Raw genomic sequence first — 15589 nt, forward strand, 5'->3', positions numbered from 1 at the left:
TATATATCTGTACACACATATATATAGTCTTGCAAAATTGCTTCTGCATTTCTCCACGTGTCAGAATGGATGTTTACAACAAACCAGAGCTAAAGGGACACTGTGAGGTTTTGGGTTGTTTTCCTTATCTCTAAAAGAAAATACTGTTTGCATTTTTCTTCAACTCAATTGCTTGGTCTCCTGCTTGTACTTAAACAAAACTGCTGAAGAGAAAAGAAGCCTGTAAGCTTTCAGACTGCAGTAGTCTGAGATGCTATCAGTGATGCAGGTAGAACATTTCTGAGCTCTTATTTACACAAGGGCCAGACTATCAGCTCAGCCTATGCCACTGCACCACATATATACATATATATATATATATGTATGAATTCATATATATTCTCCCCTGAATCAGTGATGCAAATAAATCATTAGCACGTGTTACCCTCACAGCACAGCTCAGTTTCACAGCCTCTACACACATAGGTATGTGTTTGAGAGTCCTGCTTTTAAAAGTTTCATTGCAAATTTTTAACCTGACAGTGTCCCTTAAGAAAAAATACATATTGAGTGTAAGAAAGGACACCCTCCTACAGATGTCTTCTTTTTATTATTAAAACCAACAGTTTGAAAACCATTCAACAAAATTGAATACAAATTGCCATTGGAGAATAGCTTCAGTGAGAGTGAAGCTATGTATGGCTGCCTCCCCAACATGGCTTTAGTTATCACAAGTTACATTATTTGCACGTTTCCTTAGGTCTTTCATGGCACTTCCATGAAGAAGAAGAAGAAAAGGCTGACACACTGCTGCTACCACCTCATCCCAGGTCACCCACGGACACAGCCAGGCAGTGCCAGTCCTGCCCACGGTGCCTGAACCTCAGGGTTACCCACAATATTGCAAGGCATTCAGAGGGACAAGAAAACAAACAGCCACAGGAACAGCCACAGTGCCTATTTTTTTTTTTTGCATTGTCATTAATCACATTCCTATTTTTCAACAGATTGTTGCCTAAAATGCAGGTTAGAAAGGCTTTCTTTAGAAAACGCTGGCATGAGGATGCAGACTAATGTTTGTGACTAATGAAACAGTCAGAGTCCTGATGGAGACATTATTTAAACATTCACAACTTGGAGGAAATGTGCACAGTTGATAGCACTGACAGATAGTCTGACTGTCACTGAGAAGCAGCAGGGGAAGTGCCTCCTGCATACTGGCAGGAGGATTGATGAGGGTGGGAGATCGGAATAGCATACTGTGGTTTATTTGGAAAGCTATAGTAGTATTTGCCATAAATATTGCAAGCTCCGTTGATGAGCTTGGCAGGTTTACAGAGTAACATTCACGGAAAACATGAGAAACAAACCCAAAGCCATTTCCATGCAGAGTACACCTCCCTCAGAGTCACTGGGTCTCTGTCACCTGTTGGCTGGAGCACACCTGCCATACACACAGATGCTGCTGATGGAAAACCCAGAGGCATTCTACACACCAGTGCATCCCAGCCTCTGGCTGTAGCAGTGGGATCAGGGACAAACACAGGGTAATAAATGGTTTTGCAGTGGCAAGGACTGCCACAGACAGAATCTGCCATCTGAGAGATGTGAAATTACAACTGTGGGTGCCACTTTGCAAACCCTCCTGTCTCAGCCACCATGGGCTTCAGGTGGAGCAGAGAGGTACCAACCCAGGGCTGAACTTCAGGGGTACACAGGAGGGGTCTGACTCCTGAGACACCCAAATCGAAGCTCGTTCTGCCTCCAGGCCAGACTCAACGTGGCTGTCACCTTCTCCTTCTCTGCCTGACACCCTATCATTCCTGGGAGTGGGAAGCTGGCACAGGGAAGCAGCAAAGGAGTTGCCAGAACTGCAGGGTCAGTGCTGGTACCCTGATTTCAGCAATACACTGACAGTGACACCAGGTGTTTGGAATGTTTGGCCACACTCAACAGAAAGCAGTGGCAGCCCCAGTGACACAGGCACCCGCACAGCACCCCTGCAGCACTGCTGCCAGTGGGGACAGGACACATCGTGGAGGCCAAATTCATCACAGTAACTCCAGAAATTAATTTAGCTTCAGGGACTATGGCATCATGCAACTAATAATGTTTTCTTTTGAAAAGGGCACATTCCAAACGTTTCTGTCTGTATGTGCCATCTCATGAGCACATTTGGAGCAAGACTGTTAGAGGAGAAAGGCAATGTGCTAGCCCAATGCAAATCCTGCTTTTCCATTACCCCCTTATCCTGACCACTTCTCCCTCTGCTAAGTTAACTGCTTAGACTGCCAACAGACAGATGTTCTTTTGGTGGAGAAAAGCAGGTAATTAATGATATTAAATTCTGTCATTTCCTAAAGGGATTGCAAGAAGAATCAAGAAGTAGCAGTGTAAACTATGTGTTATTTCAGCTGCAACTGATGTATTATGCATTATGGATATAAATTGAAAGAGGGAAATTTAGCATAGATCTTAGGCAGAAGTTTTCCCTGTGAGGGTGGTGAGACACTGTCCCAGGCTGCCCAGGGAGGCTGTGGCTGCCCCAACCCTGGCAGTGTTCACAGCCAGGTTGGCTAAAGCCTTGAGCAACCTGCTCTGGTGGGAGGTGTCCCTGCCCAGGGCAGGGGGTTGGGGCTGGATGATCTCTGAGCTCCATTCCAACCCCTTAACATACTATGAAACCATGTCTTTACAAGTGCCTGTTAAATAAAACCTAAACAGACAAGACCCAACAGCTGGAGGGCAAGGCTGCTCTCACAGCATGGCATCCCTCCTGCAGATTCCAGCCCCTCACTGGAGCTCCTATGTGCCTTCACTGCTGGGAAGGAATTCATTCATGGTATTTGTATGAAAGCCAATAAACAGAACAGACTAGGGTGTCATTCCTGCACACATGTAACTTCACTCAAATAGCACTTCTGATGACATGGATGCAACTTAAAGCAGGTTAAAACTACACAGAAGTTTATGGAGGAACACAGTAAAAGGGGAAAATGCCCCATCTGGGGGAATTAGAGTATCATTACACCAGGACTGATCAGAACTACTTCTGTAATCAGGAATGCTTCAATAGATGAAGTTTTTATAAAATATAGGGTTACAGAACTGAGGCATTCTATATACTCTGTATTATAAAAAGCTTCCACTCACATAATTTTTTAAAATATATCTCCACTGCTAACAGTATATTTGCAATATAGTATCTGATATAATAAAAATATATGCTTACTGGATGGGAGCGTGTAGCACTACTGCAGGGACTGCCCTGGATGGTCTGAGCAGCTGGAAAAGTTGGCTGTTCCCTCCTTCCCTTGGTCTCTCAGCCATCAGCTGCCTGGAGGTGGCAATGGCACTCGGTGTGTCAGCTTGCCAGAGGCTTCTGCAGAGCAGGCTCTGACATGGTCCTCAGCTGACACATCACCTACTGGGAAAATCCAACCTTGGTGTAAATTCACTACCTGAGTTTTTCTGGGTTTATTAATTAAAAAAACAACACCCAAAGCAATACTCTACATGGCATTAGCAAGGAAACGGGGCTTGTACAGGACATGCAACTGCCTTGGAGGGAAAAAAAGATGGGGCTGGCAGCTGATTCTGAGACTGATAACAACTCGGTAGCTGCTAATCAAATGCACAGGGCACTTTGTGGGTGCCTAGGTCTGTATGTGGAAATATCTGCATCTTCTGGGCCCTGTTCTGCACTAAGGAAAACCAGAAAGCTTAAATCAATCCATAATGGGGGGCTGTAATGTCCAGTGGAAAAACACAAACATTCAAATTATGAACCTAGGAAGTGTGTGCCAAACTACACCAAAAGGACTGCAGCACATGCCCATGGTGCCACTGAGATGGGCAGTGGAGAATCACCTGCTGCCCCATCACATGCTGGGACTGCAGCAAGTGGCTGGGACCAGGGCAGGTGTTCATCTTTCTGTACCAGCCCTTATGAACCTGCCTGGTCTTTCAAGAACTTACCATTCTTGAACAGGATTTGTCTTGTACTTTGACAATTATATGTGCAACACATTTTGCCCCTTTCTGGCTCACCCTAGCATGAAGATCCCCTGGTTAATGTGTTCAGGAAGAACTCCACCAAACTCAGTGTGGTGGCACCAGTGCATGTGAGGAGAAGTGGGGTCTCTGCAGAAATGGGGATACTGGCTACACAGGCTGTCTGCTTAATGTCCCAGGTACATTGACTGTTCATTTTCTCACAGACTGCCCTGGTAGTTTGACTTTTGTCAAAGCAGATGAACGTCGAAGGCATTCATAAAACATTGTGCCATATGTAGTATAGACTGAGCTGTCACTTGCAATAGATGGCTGAATGGCTATTGACATGTGCTATCATAGGTAATTAAGCTTGCTAGATTAAAAGCATGACTTGTGCCTAGCAAACAATGCTCTATATTACTCATTGAACTTCGAGCAAAAGTTCTCTCTCGTCAGGGTTTATTAAAATATTCACATGCTTCCAAAATGGAACAAAGGTCCACCGATGTCTCATGGGGAGAGAGGTGGGATCGGTTGCATTCGGTTGCCATTTGGTTGGAGATGTCATACAAAATCCTCACACACTGGACATGGCTCAATTGTAAAAAGCTTTCACCCAGAAAGGAGATCTTTGTTTCACAGGAAGTCTCTGCCTCCTCCAGCGCTTGCCCGGTCGCGTGGTTACATGACGTTCTCGAAGAGCTGTAATGATTTCATGATGTTGTCATCCTGAAAGAAGGAGAAGGTATTTCCATCAAACCAGCATGGATAAGCACGACTCATAACTCTGCCTGGCACAGGCTCTGAGCTGCTGCTACCAGAGCAGCCTTGCTCTGGGAATGCATTTCCTCCGTGACCATGACCTGGGGCTGATCATGCCCAGGCCTTGATTCAGCACAGCAGTTGTCTCTTGCTTTGGCCCCTGGGCTGGTTTGAGGCAGGCAAGCATGGGGTCTTCTCCTGGGCCTGATGTTCAGCACAGGCTGTGCTGTACAGGGCACTGGGCTTGGTGCCTGTGCTGAACCCTCAGAGGTCACTGATCCTGTGTCTGCAGATGTACACTTGGTCAATATGCTCCACAGGCCCAAAGGAAACGGCAGGTTTTGAGTCTTCATCCCAGAAATACAACCAGCTCAACCCAAAAGGCATGCAATCTGTGCAACCTCACTCTTGCTGAGGTTCCTAGAGCCAAATGAGAAAGTTACAGATACAATGGAAATCCAAAATTGTTTTTCATGAAGGTTTGGAATTGTACTTTGAGGTAACAACCACAGTAGCATTCAAAACCTTAATGATGGCTTTTCATCCCCTCCAGGAATTCAGTTATTCCAACAGGTAGAATACCTGTTCGCCTGTTACATGACAATAATTTTCCACATTCAGCAACTTCTGAGATCTGCTGTATCACATTCTTCAACTGTGTTTTGAGGCCGCATCATCTATGTAATTTCTTACCCATTTTGGGGGATATTAGTACAAGGCTTCTCTTTGTATGGGAAACCAATCCCTTCTCCAAGGCAAGGCTAGGGGTTCCCTGCCCATGACCCAGAGCCTCTGCAGTGGCACAGGTAAGCACTCTAGTGCCCTTTGGCTAGTTAGCCTCATAAAAATAAACATTAGTGTGGCAGAGCTTGCTCCTGCTGCCAGGATAACACACCTGGCAGTGCATTGCTCTGCCCAGCTCCTAGTGCAAGGATGGCAGCAGAAGGAACCAAACCCAAATCAGGGCAGAGAATTAAAACTCTTAACAGTTAAAAGTAAAGCTGCTTCAGTGCTGAGACCACTAATCATGCACACACCTCCAGGCTAATTATGAATGGGAAGAATAATACACAACATAAATTATCAAATTAAAAATAGTGCCAAAAATAAGCCAAGCAATCAGGAGGGATGAAGAATGTACTGAAAAACATCAGCCTTCTATTATCCAGCTGCTAACAAGGAATTTGCTGCCTGAAGCCCCTGACAGAGAAGTAATGTGGATGTGGCCAGAGCCAGGGTTCACACAGAACTAGAAGGAAGCCAGCCCAGCCCTCCACAGTGAGAGAAAAGCTGTCAGGGACAGAAAACCTGTCTGGCTGCAGAACTGGGAAGCATTTTCCAGGGAAAGTAAAATACACAGGAGGGCTAGTATGCAATTATTTGTACCAATGTAAATGTTCTAAGAGGCAGAGGCCATTATTGCACTGTCAAATATTAGAGATATCTCTGAGCAAACATTCATGCAAGTTAATTAAAGTCTAAGACAACAGACATTTGGCCAATTGCATGTAAATGCAGATACTTCTTTGAGCCAGTGCTAAAAGAACCAACAAACATTTATCACAGACAACCTAACATATGGAATTTGCAAGAGGGAACTTATTTCCAAAACAGAAACAAAAATATAAATCCATTGCTATGATGACAGCATTTGCTTTTAATGTTTGACCATGAAAACATCGACTGGTTCTATAACTCAGTGCTTTAATTTCAGTATTTTGAGATACCTTTGTCTCTGGGCAGTTCCAACAATGTGGTACCTGATAACATCCAGTGCAGCACACAAAGACAGCATCAGCCTCTTAAAAAGAAATTACAAAAAAAAAAAAAAAAAAAAATAAAAAGCCCCTAAAACAGTTAAAAGCTTTCTCTAGAGTTGTCTGCTTGTCTGCAGACTCAGGCACTGCAGTGCACTCCAGAAAATATAAGCACTGGCCCCCAGCACTGGAAATGAAGAGATCCTCTCCCATGTTTGGCCTGACCCTTATCTCACTGTTCAGTCACAGACTTCACAGAGCATCACCAGAAACTCAAGCTGGGTTGTTGTTCCTAGCACAAAGAGCAAAGAAAACAGGATCCTGGGCAGCATGTGGTGTCAAACAGTTTGTCCAAAGGGAAAGCAAATGCTATGGCATGAGCTAGACCTTTCCTTGCAGTTGTAATTTTGTCCTTACCTCCTGACACGATTCAATAAACTCATCTAAAGTTACAACTCCATCTTTGTTTTTATCCATTTTCTGCAAAACAAAATTTAAAAAATGTTAGTTTTCATGGGTAACACTTGTTACAGCATAATACCTCAGTTGATGCAAACTGAACAAAGCTGGGCATTTGACAAGCTTAGATCAAAGACTTCATGTCATGGTTAGATTGGCTGACTGCTGAGGACTTGTTTACTCAAATTTGGAGCACTTTTGAGGACCTTGACATCACCATAACCTCTGCCAATATTCCATTGTTTATTTATTCACTGCTCACCAACTCCCACCCACATTCCTGTCTGTCTTTAGGGCACTTGAAGCAGCACTGAAGGGCCACAACACACACAGAGGCTTCAAACTTGCTGCATGTGTCACAGCCCAATGCAAAGGGTCAGGTGAGGAGACAAGCAAGGTACCTCTGGAGCCAGGAAATCAGCAGACACTGTAGTGTTAGGCTGAATGGCTGCTAGGGTTTGTTTTGGAATATATAAAGAGGCAGACACTCAACTTTACAGTAGTCTCTCAGTGCATAGCTCAAGAGGTAAGAGAAACACATTGAAAACCAGGTACCTGGAAAAACACTTCTACATGCTGCCTTGGTGCATCTTCCTTGAGCACTGGATACGTGTACTTTCCCATCATATCATAAATTGCCTTTACAATATCCGTCATCTCCTGCCGCAGCAGCACAAACACAAAAGAGAGAGTAAGAGAAAGGATAGCACATTTCTATCCTGTACTGCCCTTTCCTTCACACCCTCCATCTCCTGTTCAGAACAGCACAGAGAATGCCAATACATGTGGATGAAGACAGATATATCATAACACACAAATTCATCTCCAAAAAGCCTCTCGCTGCCCATGCCCTGCCTTTGCCTGCCCCAGCAGGCTCCCTCACTGCTCCCTGCCCTGCTCTGGCCAGCAGCATAGCAGGGCCTATTCTCTGCCTTGGCAGCTGCTAGGAGCAGGTGGTGTGCTCAGTCCTCAGCACTGCAGCACCAACCTTGTCCCAGAGCATCCTCCAGGGCCAGGGACCTTCCAGCTGTCACTGGGAACCTGGGCTCTCTCCACACCTACTGCAAATTGTCACCCAGCTCCATGACCAGTGGCAGTAACTGCAAACCCTCCAGGGATGCACAATGGTTTTGAGAAGACAGACCAAGATGTATTTGAAACATATTCAAGGTTACCATGCTCAAAATCACGGTGTCCTGCAACAGGAGCAAGTACACCAGATAACATGGGAAGGACATGAACTGTTGGAGCAAGGCCAGAGGAGGCCACAAAGCTGATCAGAGCACTGGAGCACCTTCCCTATGGGGACAGGCTGAGAGAGTTGGGGCTGTTCAGCCTGGAGAAGAGAAGGTTGTGTGGAGACCTCAGAGCACCTGCCAGGAGCTGAAGGGGCTCCAGGGAAGCTGCAGAGGGACTCTTGGTTAGGAACTGCAGGGACAGGACAAGGAGCAATGGGGAAAAATTGAAAGAGGGAAATTAAAGTTAGATCTTAGGCAGAAGTTTTCCCTGTGAGGGTGGTGAGACACTGTCCCAGGTTGCCCAGGGAGGCTGTGGCTGCCCCAACCCTGGCAGTGTTCACAGCCAGGTTGGCTAAAGCCTTGAGCAACCTGCTCTGGTGGGAGGTGTCCCTGCCCAGGGCAGGGGTTGGGGCTGGATGATCTCTGAGCTCCATTCCAACCCCTTAACATACTATGAAACTATACAATAAGAAGATAAAGGCAGATGACAATGCAGGATTTGGGAGTGGTGCTGGAGGCTTCTAGTGCTTCTGATGACCCACATTGTACTTCCCAGTGCAGAAAGAATGCCCTTGTGCCTCTGTCACCAAGTAGCTATTGCCACTGTCACCCTCCCCTTTGCAAAGGTTATGTGGCTCATAGCTCTAACTAGGATTTTGCTCCCAGCCAAAGCAATCCATTAAAGGAACTGTAATATGTGAAAATATGCCTAGAATATCATGCAATAAGATCACTGTGCACTTTGCTTAGACATAGATAAATGCTCAAGTCCAGTCTGATTTGCATTTAACTAGCTGCATGTGAAATTAATTGTGTTCTGCAACAAAACCCAGTTATCTCTCTTCTAAAATCAACCAGATTTGTCTGGAACAGCCTTACCTCCTTGTTTATATAGCCATCCTTATTTATGTCATACAGATTAAATGTCCATCTTAGCTTTTCATGAACAGTTCCCCGCAGCAGAATAGACAATGCCATCACAAAATCCTGGTTTGAGGCAGAGAGAGAAGTGTGAATTTTCATAACACCTTTTCCTAAGTCACCCTCTTTATATAATGCCAGTCAAAAGATTTCTCTTTTTAGGATGGATCATGCATTATCAACTTCTTCTGGCTCCTCTGTCCAAAAATGTGTCCTCTCTGACTGAACCCAACGGATGAGGCATCTACTGAGATCTCTGGTTTTTAAGGGCACTGCCAGATGCTCCAGTGGCCATTCCCCTCCCTGCTGCAAAGTCATCACTCAGATTGGCACTGCCTGGTCAAACACAGCTGGAGTGTGCCTGTGCAAGTAGAAGCTGATGCTTTCTTACCTCCAGATATAGGTACTGGAAAAGCAGGGAGAAAAATACAGTATTTTCTCCATGTCTGCCTTGAGAGATCCCAAACTCTTCTATAGTATAGGGAGCCTTAGGTATTGTTCACTGGCAAAATCTGTCAAACCTGACCAGATGCAGCTCCCACTGCTAATTACTCAGTGTGGGACACACTTTTTGTTTACAGCAAAATTATTGCTTCAAATAACTTTGGTTTATTGCTTATGGTGGCTCAGGCACTGTGAGCAGCATTGCTACAGGGGTTTGTTCACACAGACAGAGCTTCAAGCTAACAGCTCTACAGTTCCTGATACCTTGTTTAATGTCCTGAGTCCTCCCCATGTCACCTGCATGAGCTCTGCATGGGGCAGTGCATCCCTGCTTAGAAACCTCTGCTCCTTTTTGCAAAGGTTCAGAGCAATTTGAATTTGTTGAACAGTACAAAAAAGGGGACAAAATGCTTATGTCTGACAACCACTAAAGAGACAGGACTGCCCGGAAGGAAAGCTCAGCACTTTCTAGGTTTGTTTGTTGTTATTTTTAGCAGCATTTTCCTCTTCTCAGTCTATTTAGGTTTCTGCACACCTTTAACTACTGAGTAGCTGCAATGTGCAAACCTCCCACTGCATCTGTCACTACAGAGACACAGAGATACATATGGAAACATTTCCATTTTACATGTAGTGAATGGACTCATTTCTCAGTCTTACCTGGAAATTACCAGAGTTCTTGGCCATTTGACAGCAAAGGCAAGACTGCCTATGATTTCTAGCTTCATGATCATAGTCAACTGTCTTTAAAACTATGAAGTTCATCCTCCAAAAGTCTGTGATTTAGCATATGCCTTTGCTGCTCTCCTACAACTATGGGTGTGAGCGTGAAGAGTGGCTGTTTGTAGCCAGAGCAACAGGTGTATTAGTTAGAGGATGGAATTAGTTTCCATTGGATACCAAGTACCTGAGATGCTTGTTCAACGTATCAAATCAGCTTCAAAACCCATATTCCAGGAACATACAGATATAACAGTTAATCATGCAATGCATGATGACTGCAGGAGGTACAACATGCACGTTATCAATGCCCTGCATCTCTTTTCATGTGGGACTCTCCTTGACCACTCCTCTCTGCTATATAAGCCTCTGCACACCCTGTGATCCTGACTGACACAATCTAGATGTTTCTTTTTTGAAAGGAAACTGCAGCTGCATCAGCATAAACCAGATTTTAAAGCATCAACTGATTTTAGACTGAAACCTCTAACCCATAATCCAACAAGTCCTCCTGGCTTACAGTAAAGAATGGACAGAAAAGCTTAAAAACAAAAAACTGAGAAAGTGGCATAAAAGGAAGATGCAAAACAAGTACCTCAAACTTCACTGAGCCGTTTTGTGCAGTGTCGAATGCGTTGAAGAGGTAATGTGCATACGTGCTGGCATCTGAAAAACACAGAGGCACAGGCTGCTGCAGCAGCTCAGCATACACCAGGGACTCTAAGCAGCAGTCACTATCCTTATTTTCCTTCTGTATAAAAAAACAACCTTCTAGCACTGCCACGTGTTCTGTGAAACAGATGTTAACATGGACTTGCAAAATCTTGACACCCTCCCGTAAAACAGCAATGAATGCAAAAGCTTTTAGCACAATAAAATTATATGGATTATGGGACAGGATTTGAAAGGATGAGGAGAAACCCCCCAACCATCTCAGATTGTCTGTGTGTCAAATGGAGTATTAGCTCTGGTTATTATTATTAGCTTAGATAACTTCATGACAGTTCAGCAAAAGATAAACCTGCCAAGGATAGGAGCTCTGTGTAACATAACCATCACAAGCCTGGGATGACACTGCACAAAACTTTCACAATTCAGAGCTACCTTAACACCTCTAGGATGTAAAAGTTTATCTGTAAAGAGAGCTATAAAAGTGAAAGACTCTCTGAGGATTCCAAAATCTCACAACTTCTGACACTAAGGTTATACAAATAGATTTGAAACCAACTGAAAGAAAACAGTGTCAAATATAAAATCCTATCTGATGTTGAACTGATTACACTTAAGCATGGTTGTACTTCCATCATCACTAACTTAGGGAGAATCAGATTTCAAGGGAATGGGGCACACAGAAAAGGGAAAGGCAAGTCTTGGACACACCTAGTAGAGGGGGGACAGTTATCTATGCAAAAAAAAAGAAGTTTCTGTGCCTGAGTGTTTTTCACACATGGGAAGGAAGGAGTCACCTGAGCTGTGGTGCTTAAAGAGTTTTTGGGGTAATTGGAGTTCCTTGGGCCCTGGAAACTCAGGTTGAAAACACAAAACACATCCAGAAATACATGAAGAGTATAAATACTTGTATATAAATACTTGTTAAATAAATACATGAATCAATCAATAAATAAATGAACTGGTTGCATTTTACAACAAAACTAAAAGCAATCACAACAGAAAATCATCAAGTCCATACTGAAATTGAATGCAAATTTTTACAGGTGTAAATCTTTGATGTCACATGTGTTGTAAAACATAAACATAATGTGTTTTCTCTTGACATGTAATTGGAAAACCACTTGTTAATGACCTTCGTAAAGACACACGGACACATTCAGTCCTGCAGCAGCAGCAGCCACCACTGCCCAAGGAGTGTATTCTGCAGCTGCTGCAGAGTGGAATATATTTGGAGAGCCTCAAATTACTGAAACTTTTACTAAGAAGCCACTTAAAGCCATGACTCATTTCTTTCAACTGGAGAACAGCATCCCCACAGAACATGTGCAGTTAGAAGGACATACAGACTCTTGATGTTTTGAAAAGGCAAGAACACCTATTATTTGAGAGATTTAATACAATACTTCATTATTTCCATACATGACATGACCTTGTCTTAGTCACACCGAAAAGCATCATTTCAGGTAGCCAAGTGTTCACACATCAACTGAGAATCACTTTGAGAATTTGAAGGAGGCTTTGATTAATTTTCAGGCCAAAATGAGGTCTGGGACTGTTCTGTGCTAGATACTACATGCCCAGCAGTCCAACAGCAGGGAAGCAAAGACACACTGAGGGGAAGGGATTTCACTTTCTGCCAGCCAGAAAGTCAGTACAGAACTAAGCATCAATTCCCAGTTTCTGTTTTAGACCTGGGGAATAACCTAGGGGCACCTAGGGGCAATCTTTAATGGGGGTTTGTCTATGTGAAATAACTGCTCAAAGGGCCTAACAATTTTATTACCTTGATGTTTGTGTTTCTGCCTAAAATGCTGCAAAGCTTAAGCTCAATTCCCAGCTCTTGCACAGATGATGTGCAGCAGTTTGCAGCCAGCTGGCAGTAAGGGAAGTTCAGGCATGCTTCAACAGCCTTGACAGGCACAACACTCTCTGCTTACCTCCATGAGGAAAAAACTGTGCATAGATCTGTTTGAATGTTTCTTCATTAACAACCCCACTAGGACATTCCTGTTGGAAAACAAAATAAAAGAAAAAAAATCAGGAAAAAACAGCTTTGTGAGGGTTCATTGGCAAAACTCTACAAGCCCGAGGAGAGCAATTAAACAAATCACAGCCCTGTTCTCCCTGCATGTGCAGGCTGTGCACCTGGAGGAATTAAAGTCATTCAGACTGCAATTTCATCTTAAGCATCTCACAGACTTGGTTCACCATTATTGATATTTCTAACTGTGTTTTCAGCAGTGTCTCATCACTGGTTTATAGGCTGACCTAGAAAGGCAGCTCATGCCTTCTGTCATATGAAGCTTTCATCTAATAATTACACATCATGTTTGTGCCAGCTGACACCTCCCTGTCCAGTGCCTCCAGAGATATGAAAGTCTCAATCCCCAGGAGCAAGCTGGAGCTGGATGCCTGGCACCAGCTCCATGGAGGTGAATGCTGCACACTACACTAGTAAGTCCTTACAAACAAGCATTAAAAATAGCTAGAAAAAGATTAGATCATTTTTTAATCTCTTTATCTGCTCAGTCTTCTGTAAACTTCTCAGGAGCCAGACTGTGCCCATGCATATTTTGTAACCTGGTGAGTGTGGTCTTGTTTCTCAGGTCTGGTACTGCAATGCAAGGGATTTCATATCACTTTGGGCTGCTTCAAACCCTTAGGGAGAGGGTGGCAGGTCTTCTGCCCTGAACTTCCTGACCTACTGACTAACCAGCCCCATGGGGTGGCATTTGGGAATTTAAAAAGGGATTGATCCCTGCCTGGAGGGCTCACACTGGCTTAGCTACAGCCCAGCAAGACCCAAGCTGTTATGGTAGTTTGGGGTAGGAGGTGCTCCCTGGGCACAGCTGCAGAGCCTGGACAGCATCCCTGAAGGGAGACACAGCTGGTACAAGGGGCTGGGCCCCAGGCTTTACCCTGTGAGTGGGACCTGAGCTGGGGTCCCCAGATCATACCCAGCAGGGCCACAGTGAATGCAGGAGACAGCTGGGAAACAGCACAAAAACTCTGTTTTGTGAATCCTGTTTCCTTACTCTCAACACTTTTTTTGAAACTTAAATTCCTTGGACAATTCAAGCAAAATTTAGGAGCAACTTTAGCTTGGCTGTGGTGCTTTAGTACCTCCCCACCAGCTCAGTGCTGCTGTAACACATATCAGTGGGTCACAGAGGCTTAGGCACTGCTCTCTAACCATGTGACGGTTTCAGTTATATAAAATATTTCCCAGATGATGATGCTATTCCTTAGATTTGCCTATCAACCAATTCTGAAAAGTAAACCAGAGTAAAATAATAATAACCATAGCACTGATCCTTTTCCACAGAGCACAGAATTACAGATAAAGTCAGTTTGCTCCCACACTCAGAAACACTGCCCAGCAGAGACACCGTGGGTCTGTGCCCCATCACAGGTCTGTGCCCCATCGTGGGTCTGTGCCCCTTGCAGGCATCAGACCCCACTCCCCTCCCAGCCATTTAATCCTCAGCCTCCACTGAGACAGCACAGCAGAGGGAGGCAAGAGGGAGCAAGAACACTGTCACTCCTGGTAGGACATGTTTAAGATGGATTATCTGATTAGGTTGACAGAACCTCTCACAAAACTGGTGTGTATGTCTTGGTTTGATGCTTATGATTAAGCTGAAGGGCAGATTTAGGATCAAGAATGTTCATCTGTTGCTGGCAGTATACTCACTCCATGCATTCCTCTCTGTGTTGTGCTGTGTTTGCTGCCTCACTTTAATACAGGTCCTTCAGCAAAGAGCTTCATAGAATACAACCTTTGCACAAGAAATCCCCAGCTTTCAATTTTTGGAACCTGACCCTTACTACTTTGCCTGATAGCCCTAAATTGCTGTACAGAGACAGTGAGCAAACAGCTGATCCTGACGATTTTTCCACCAGGCTGAAACATCCCACCCTGAGAAGCACAGAAGGTGCTGAGCATCCTTTGACCATCTCTGCATCTCTCTGTGTGCACCATATCCTTTCTGAGTCAGCAGCCCAGGACTGCAAGCCATGTGCAAGATGCCAGTACACTGTTCATTCATCTTCCAGCATAACCAGACTCTCTCCCTGTTGCTCTGTTCTTCTCCCAATGAATCCCAGTTAGAATTATTGGAGAAATGGGATGGAAACTGTTTTTCAGATCTTTCCAGTAATGCTAAGGCTAATCCAGTCTGTTGGCTAACCCTGGCTAATTTTCTGGCAGCATATCATATTTCCCTTCTGGACTTAGGGAGAAAAGTATTAGAAATGCATTTGAGTCCATTCTTCTTCACTAACACATCTGGAAGGGCCATGCTCTGTGCAAAGATGCTGTGGTAGCACGACGTGCTGGCTTGGGCTGGGGGAGAGTTAACTTTCTTCCCATTGGCAGTTATGGGGCAATGCTTTGGATCTGTGCTGAACACAGGGATGATAATACAGACATGGCTTTGTTTATCACTGAGCAGAGCTCACACAGAGCCATGGCCTTCTCTGTTTCCATACTGCCATGCTGGGGAGGAAGCTGGGTGTGCAGGGGAGATTGGGAGGAGACACAGCTGGGACAGGTGACCCAAACTGACCAAAGGGATATTCCATACCATAGGACATCATGCTCAGTATATAAAGTGGGAGGAAGAAGGAGGCAGGGGAGGA

The 15589-nt window shown here is 44.5% G+C and overlaps 1 protein-coding gene across 2 annotated transcripts in view; it reads right to left on the reverse strand.

Annotated features, from left to right (window-relative positions):
• Positions 1-4421: 4421 nt before the first annotated feature.
• Positions 4422-15589, reverse strand: part of LOC103802679 (Kv channel-interacting protein 1) — a 26710-nt gene continuing 15542 nt past the window's right edge. For both annotated transcript variants that reach the window (XM_009075191.1, XM_009075192.1), the window contains exons 3-8: positions 12886-12955; positions 10872-10942; positions 9071-9178; positions 7509-7613; positions 6912-6974; positions 4422-4704 (exon numbers count right to left, since the gene is read on the reverse strand). In XM_009075191.1, coding sequence (XP_009073439.1) covers positions 4657-4704; positions 6912-6974; positions 7509-7613; positions 9071-9178; positions 10872-10942; positions 12886-12955 — 465 coding nt within the window. In that variant the 3' untranslated portion in view covers positions 4422-4656. The remainder of the gene's footprint in view (positions 4705-6911; positions 6975-7508; positions 7614-9070; positions 9179-10871; positions 10943-12885; positions 12956-15589) is intronic.

Source organism: Acanthisitta chloris, unplaced genomic scaffold (assembly GCF_000695815.1).
Source record: "Acanthisitta chloris isolate BGI_N310 unplaced genomic scaffold, ASM69581v1 scaffold41155, whole genome shotgun sequence".
Lineage (NCBI taxonomy): Eukaryota > Metazoa > Chordata > Aves > Passeriformes > Acanthisittidae > Acanthisitta > Acanthisitta chloris.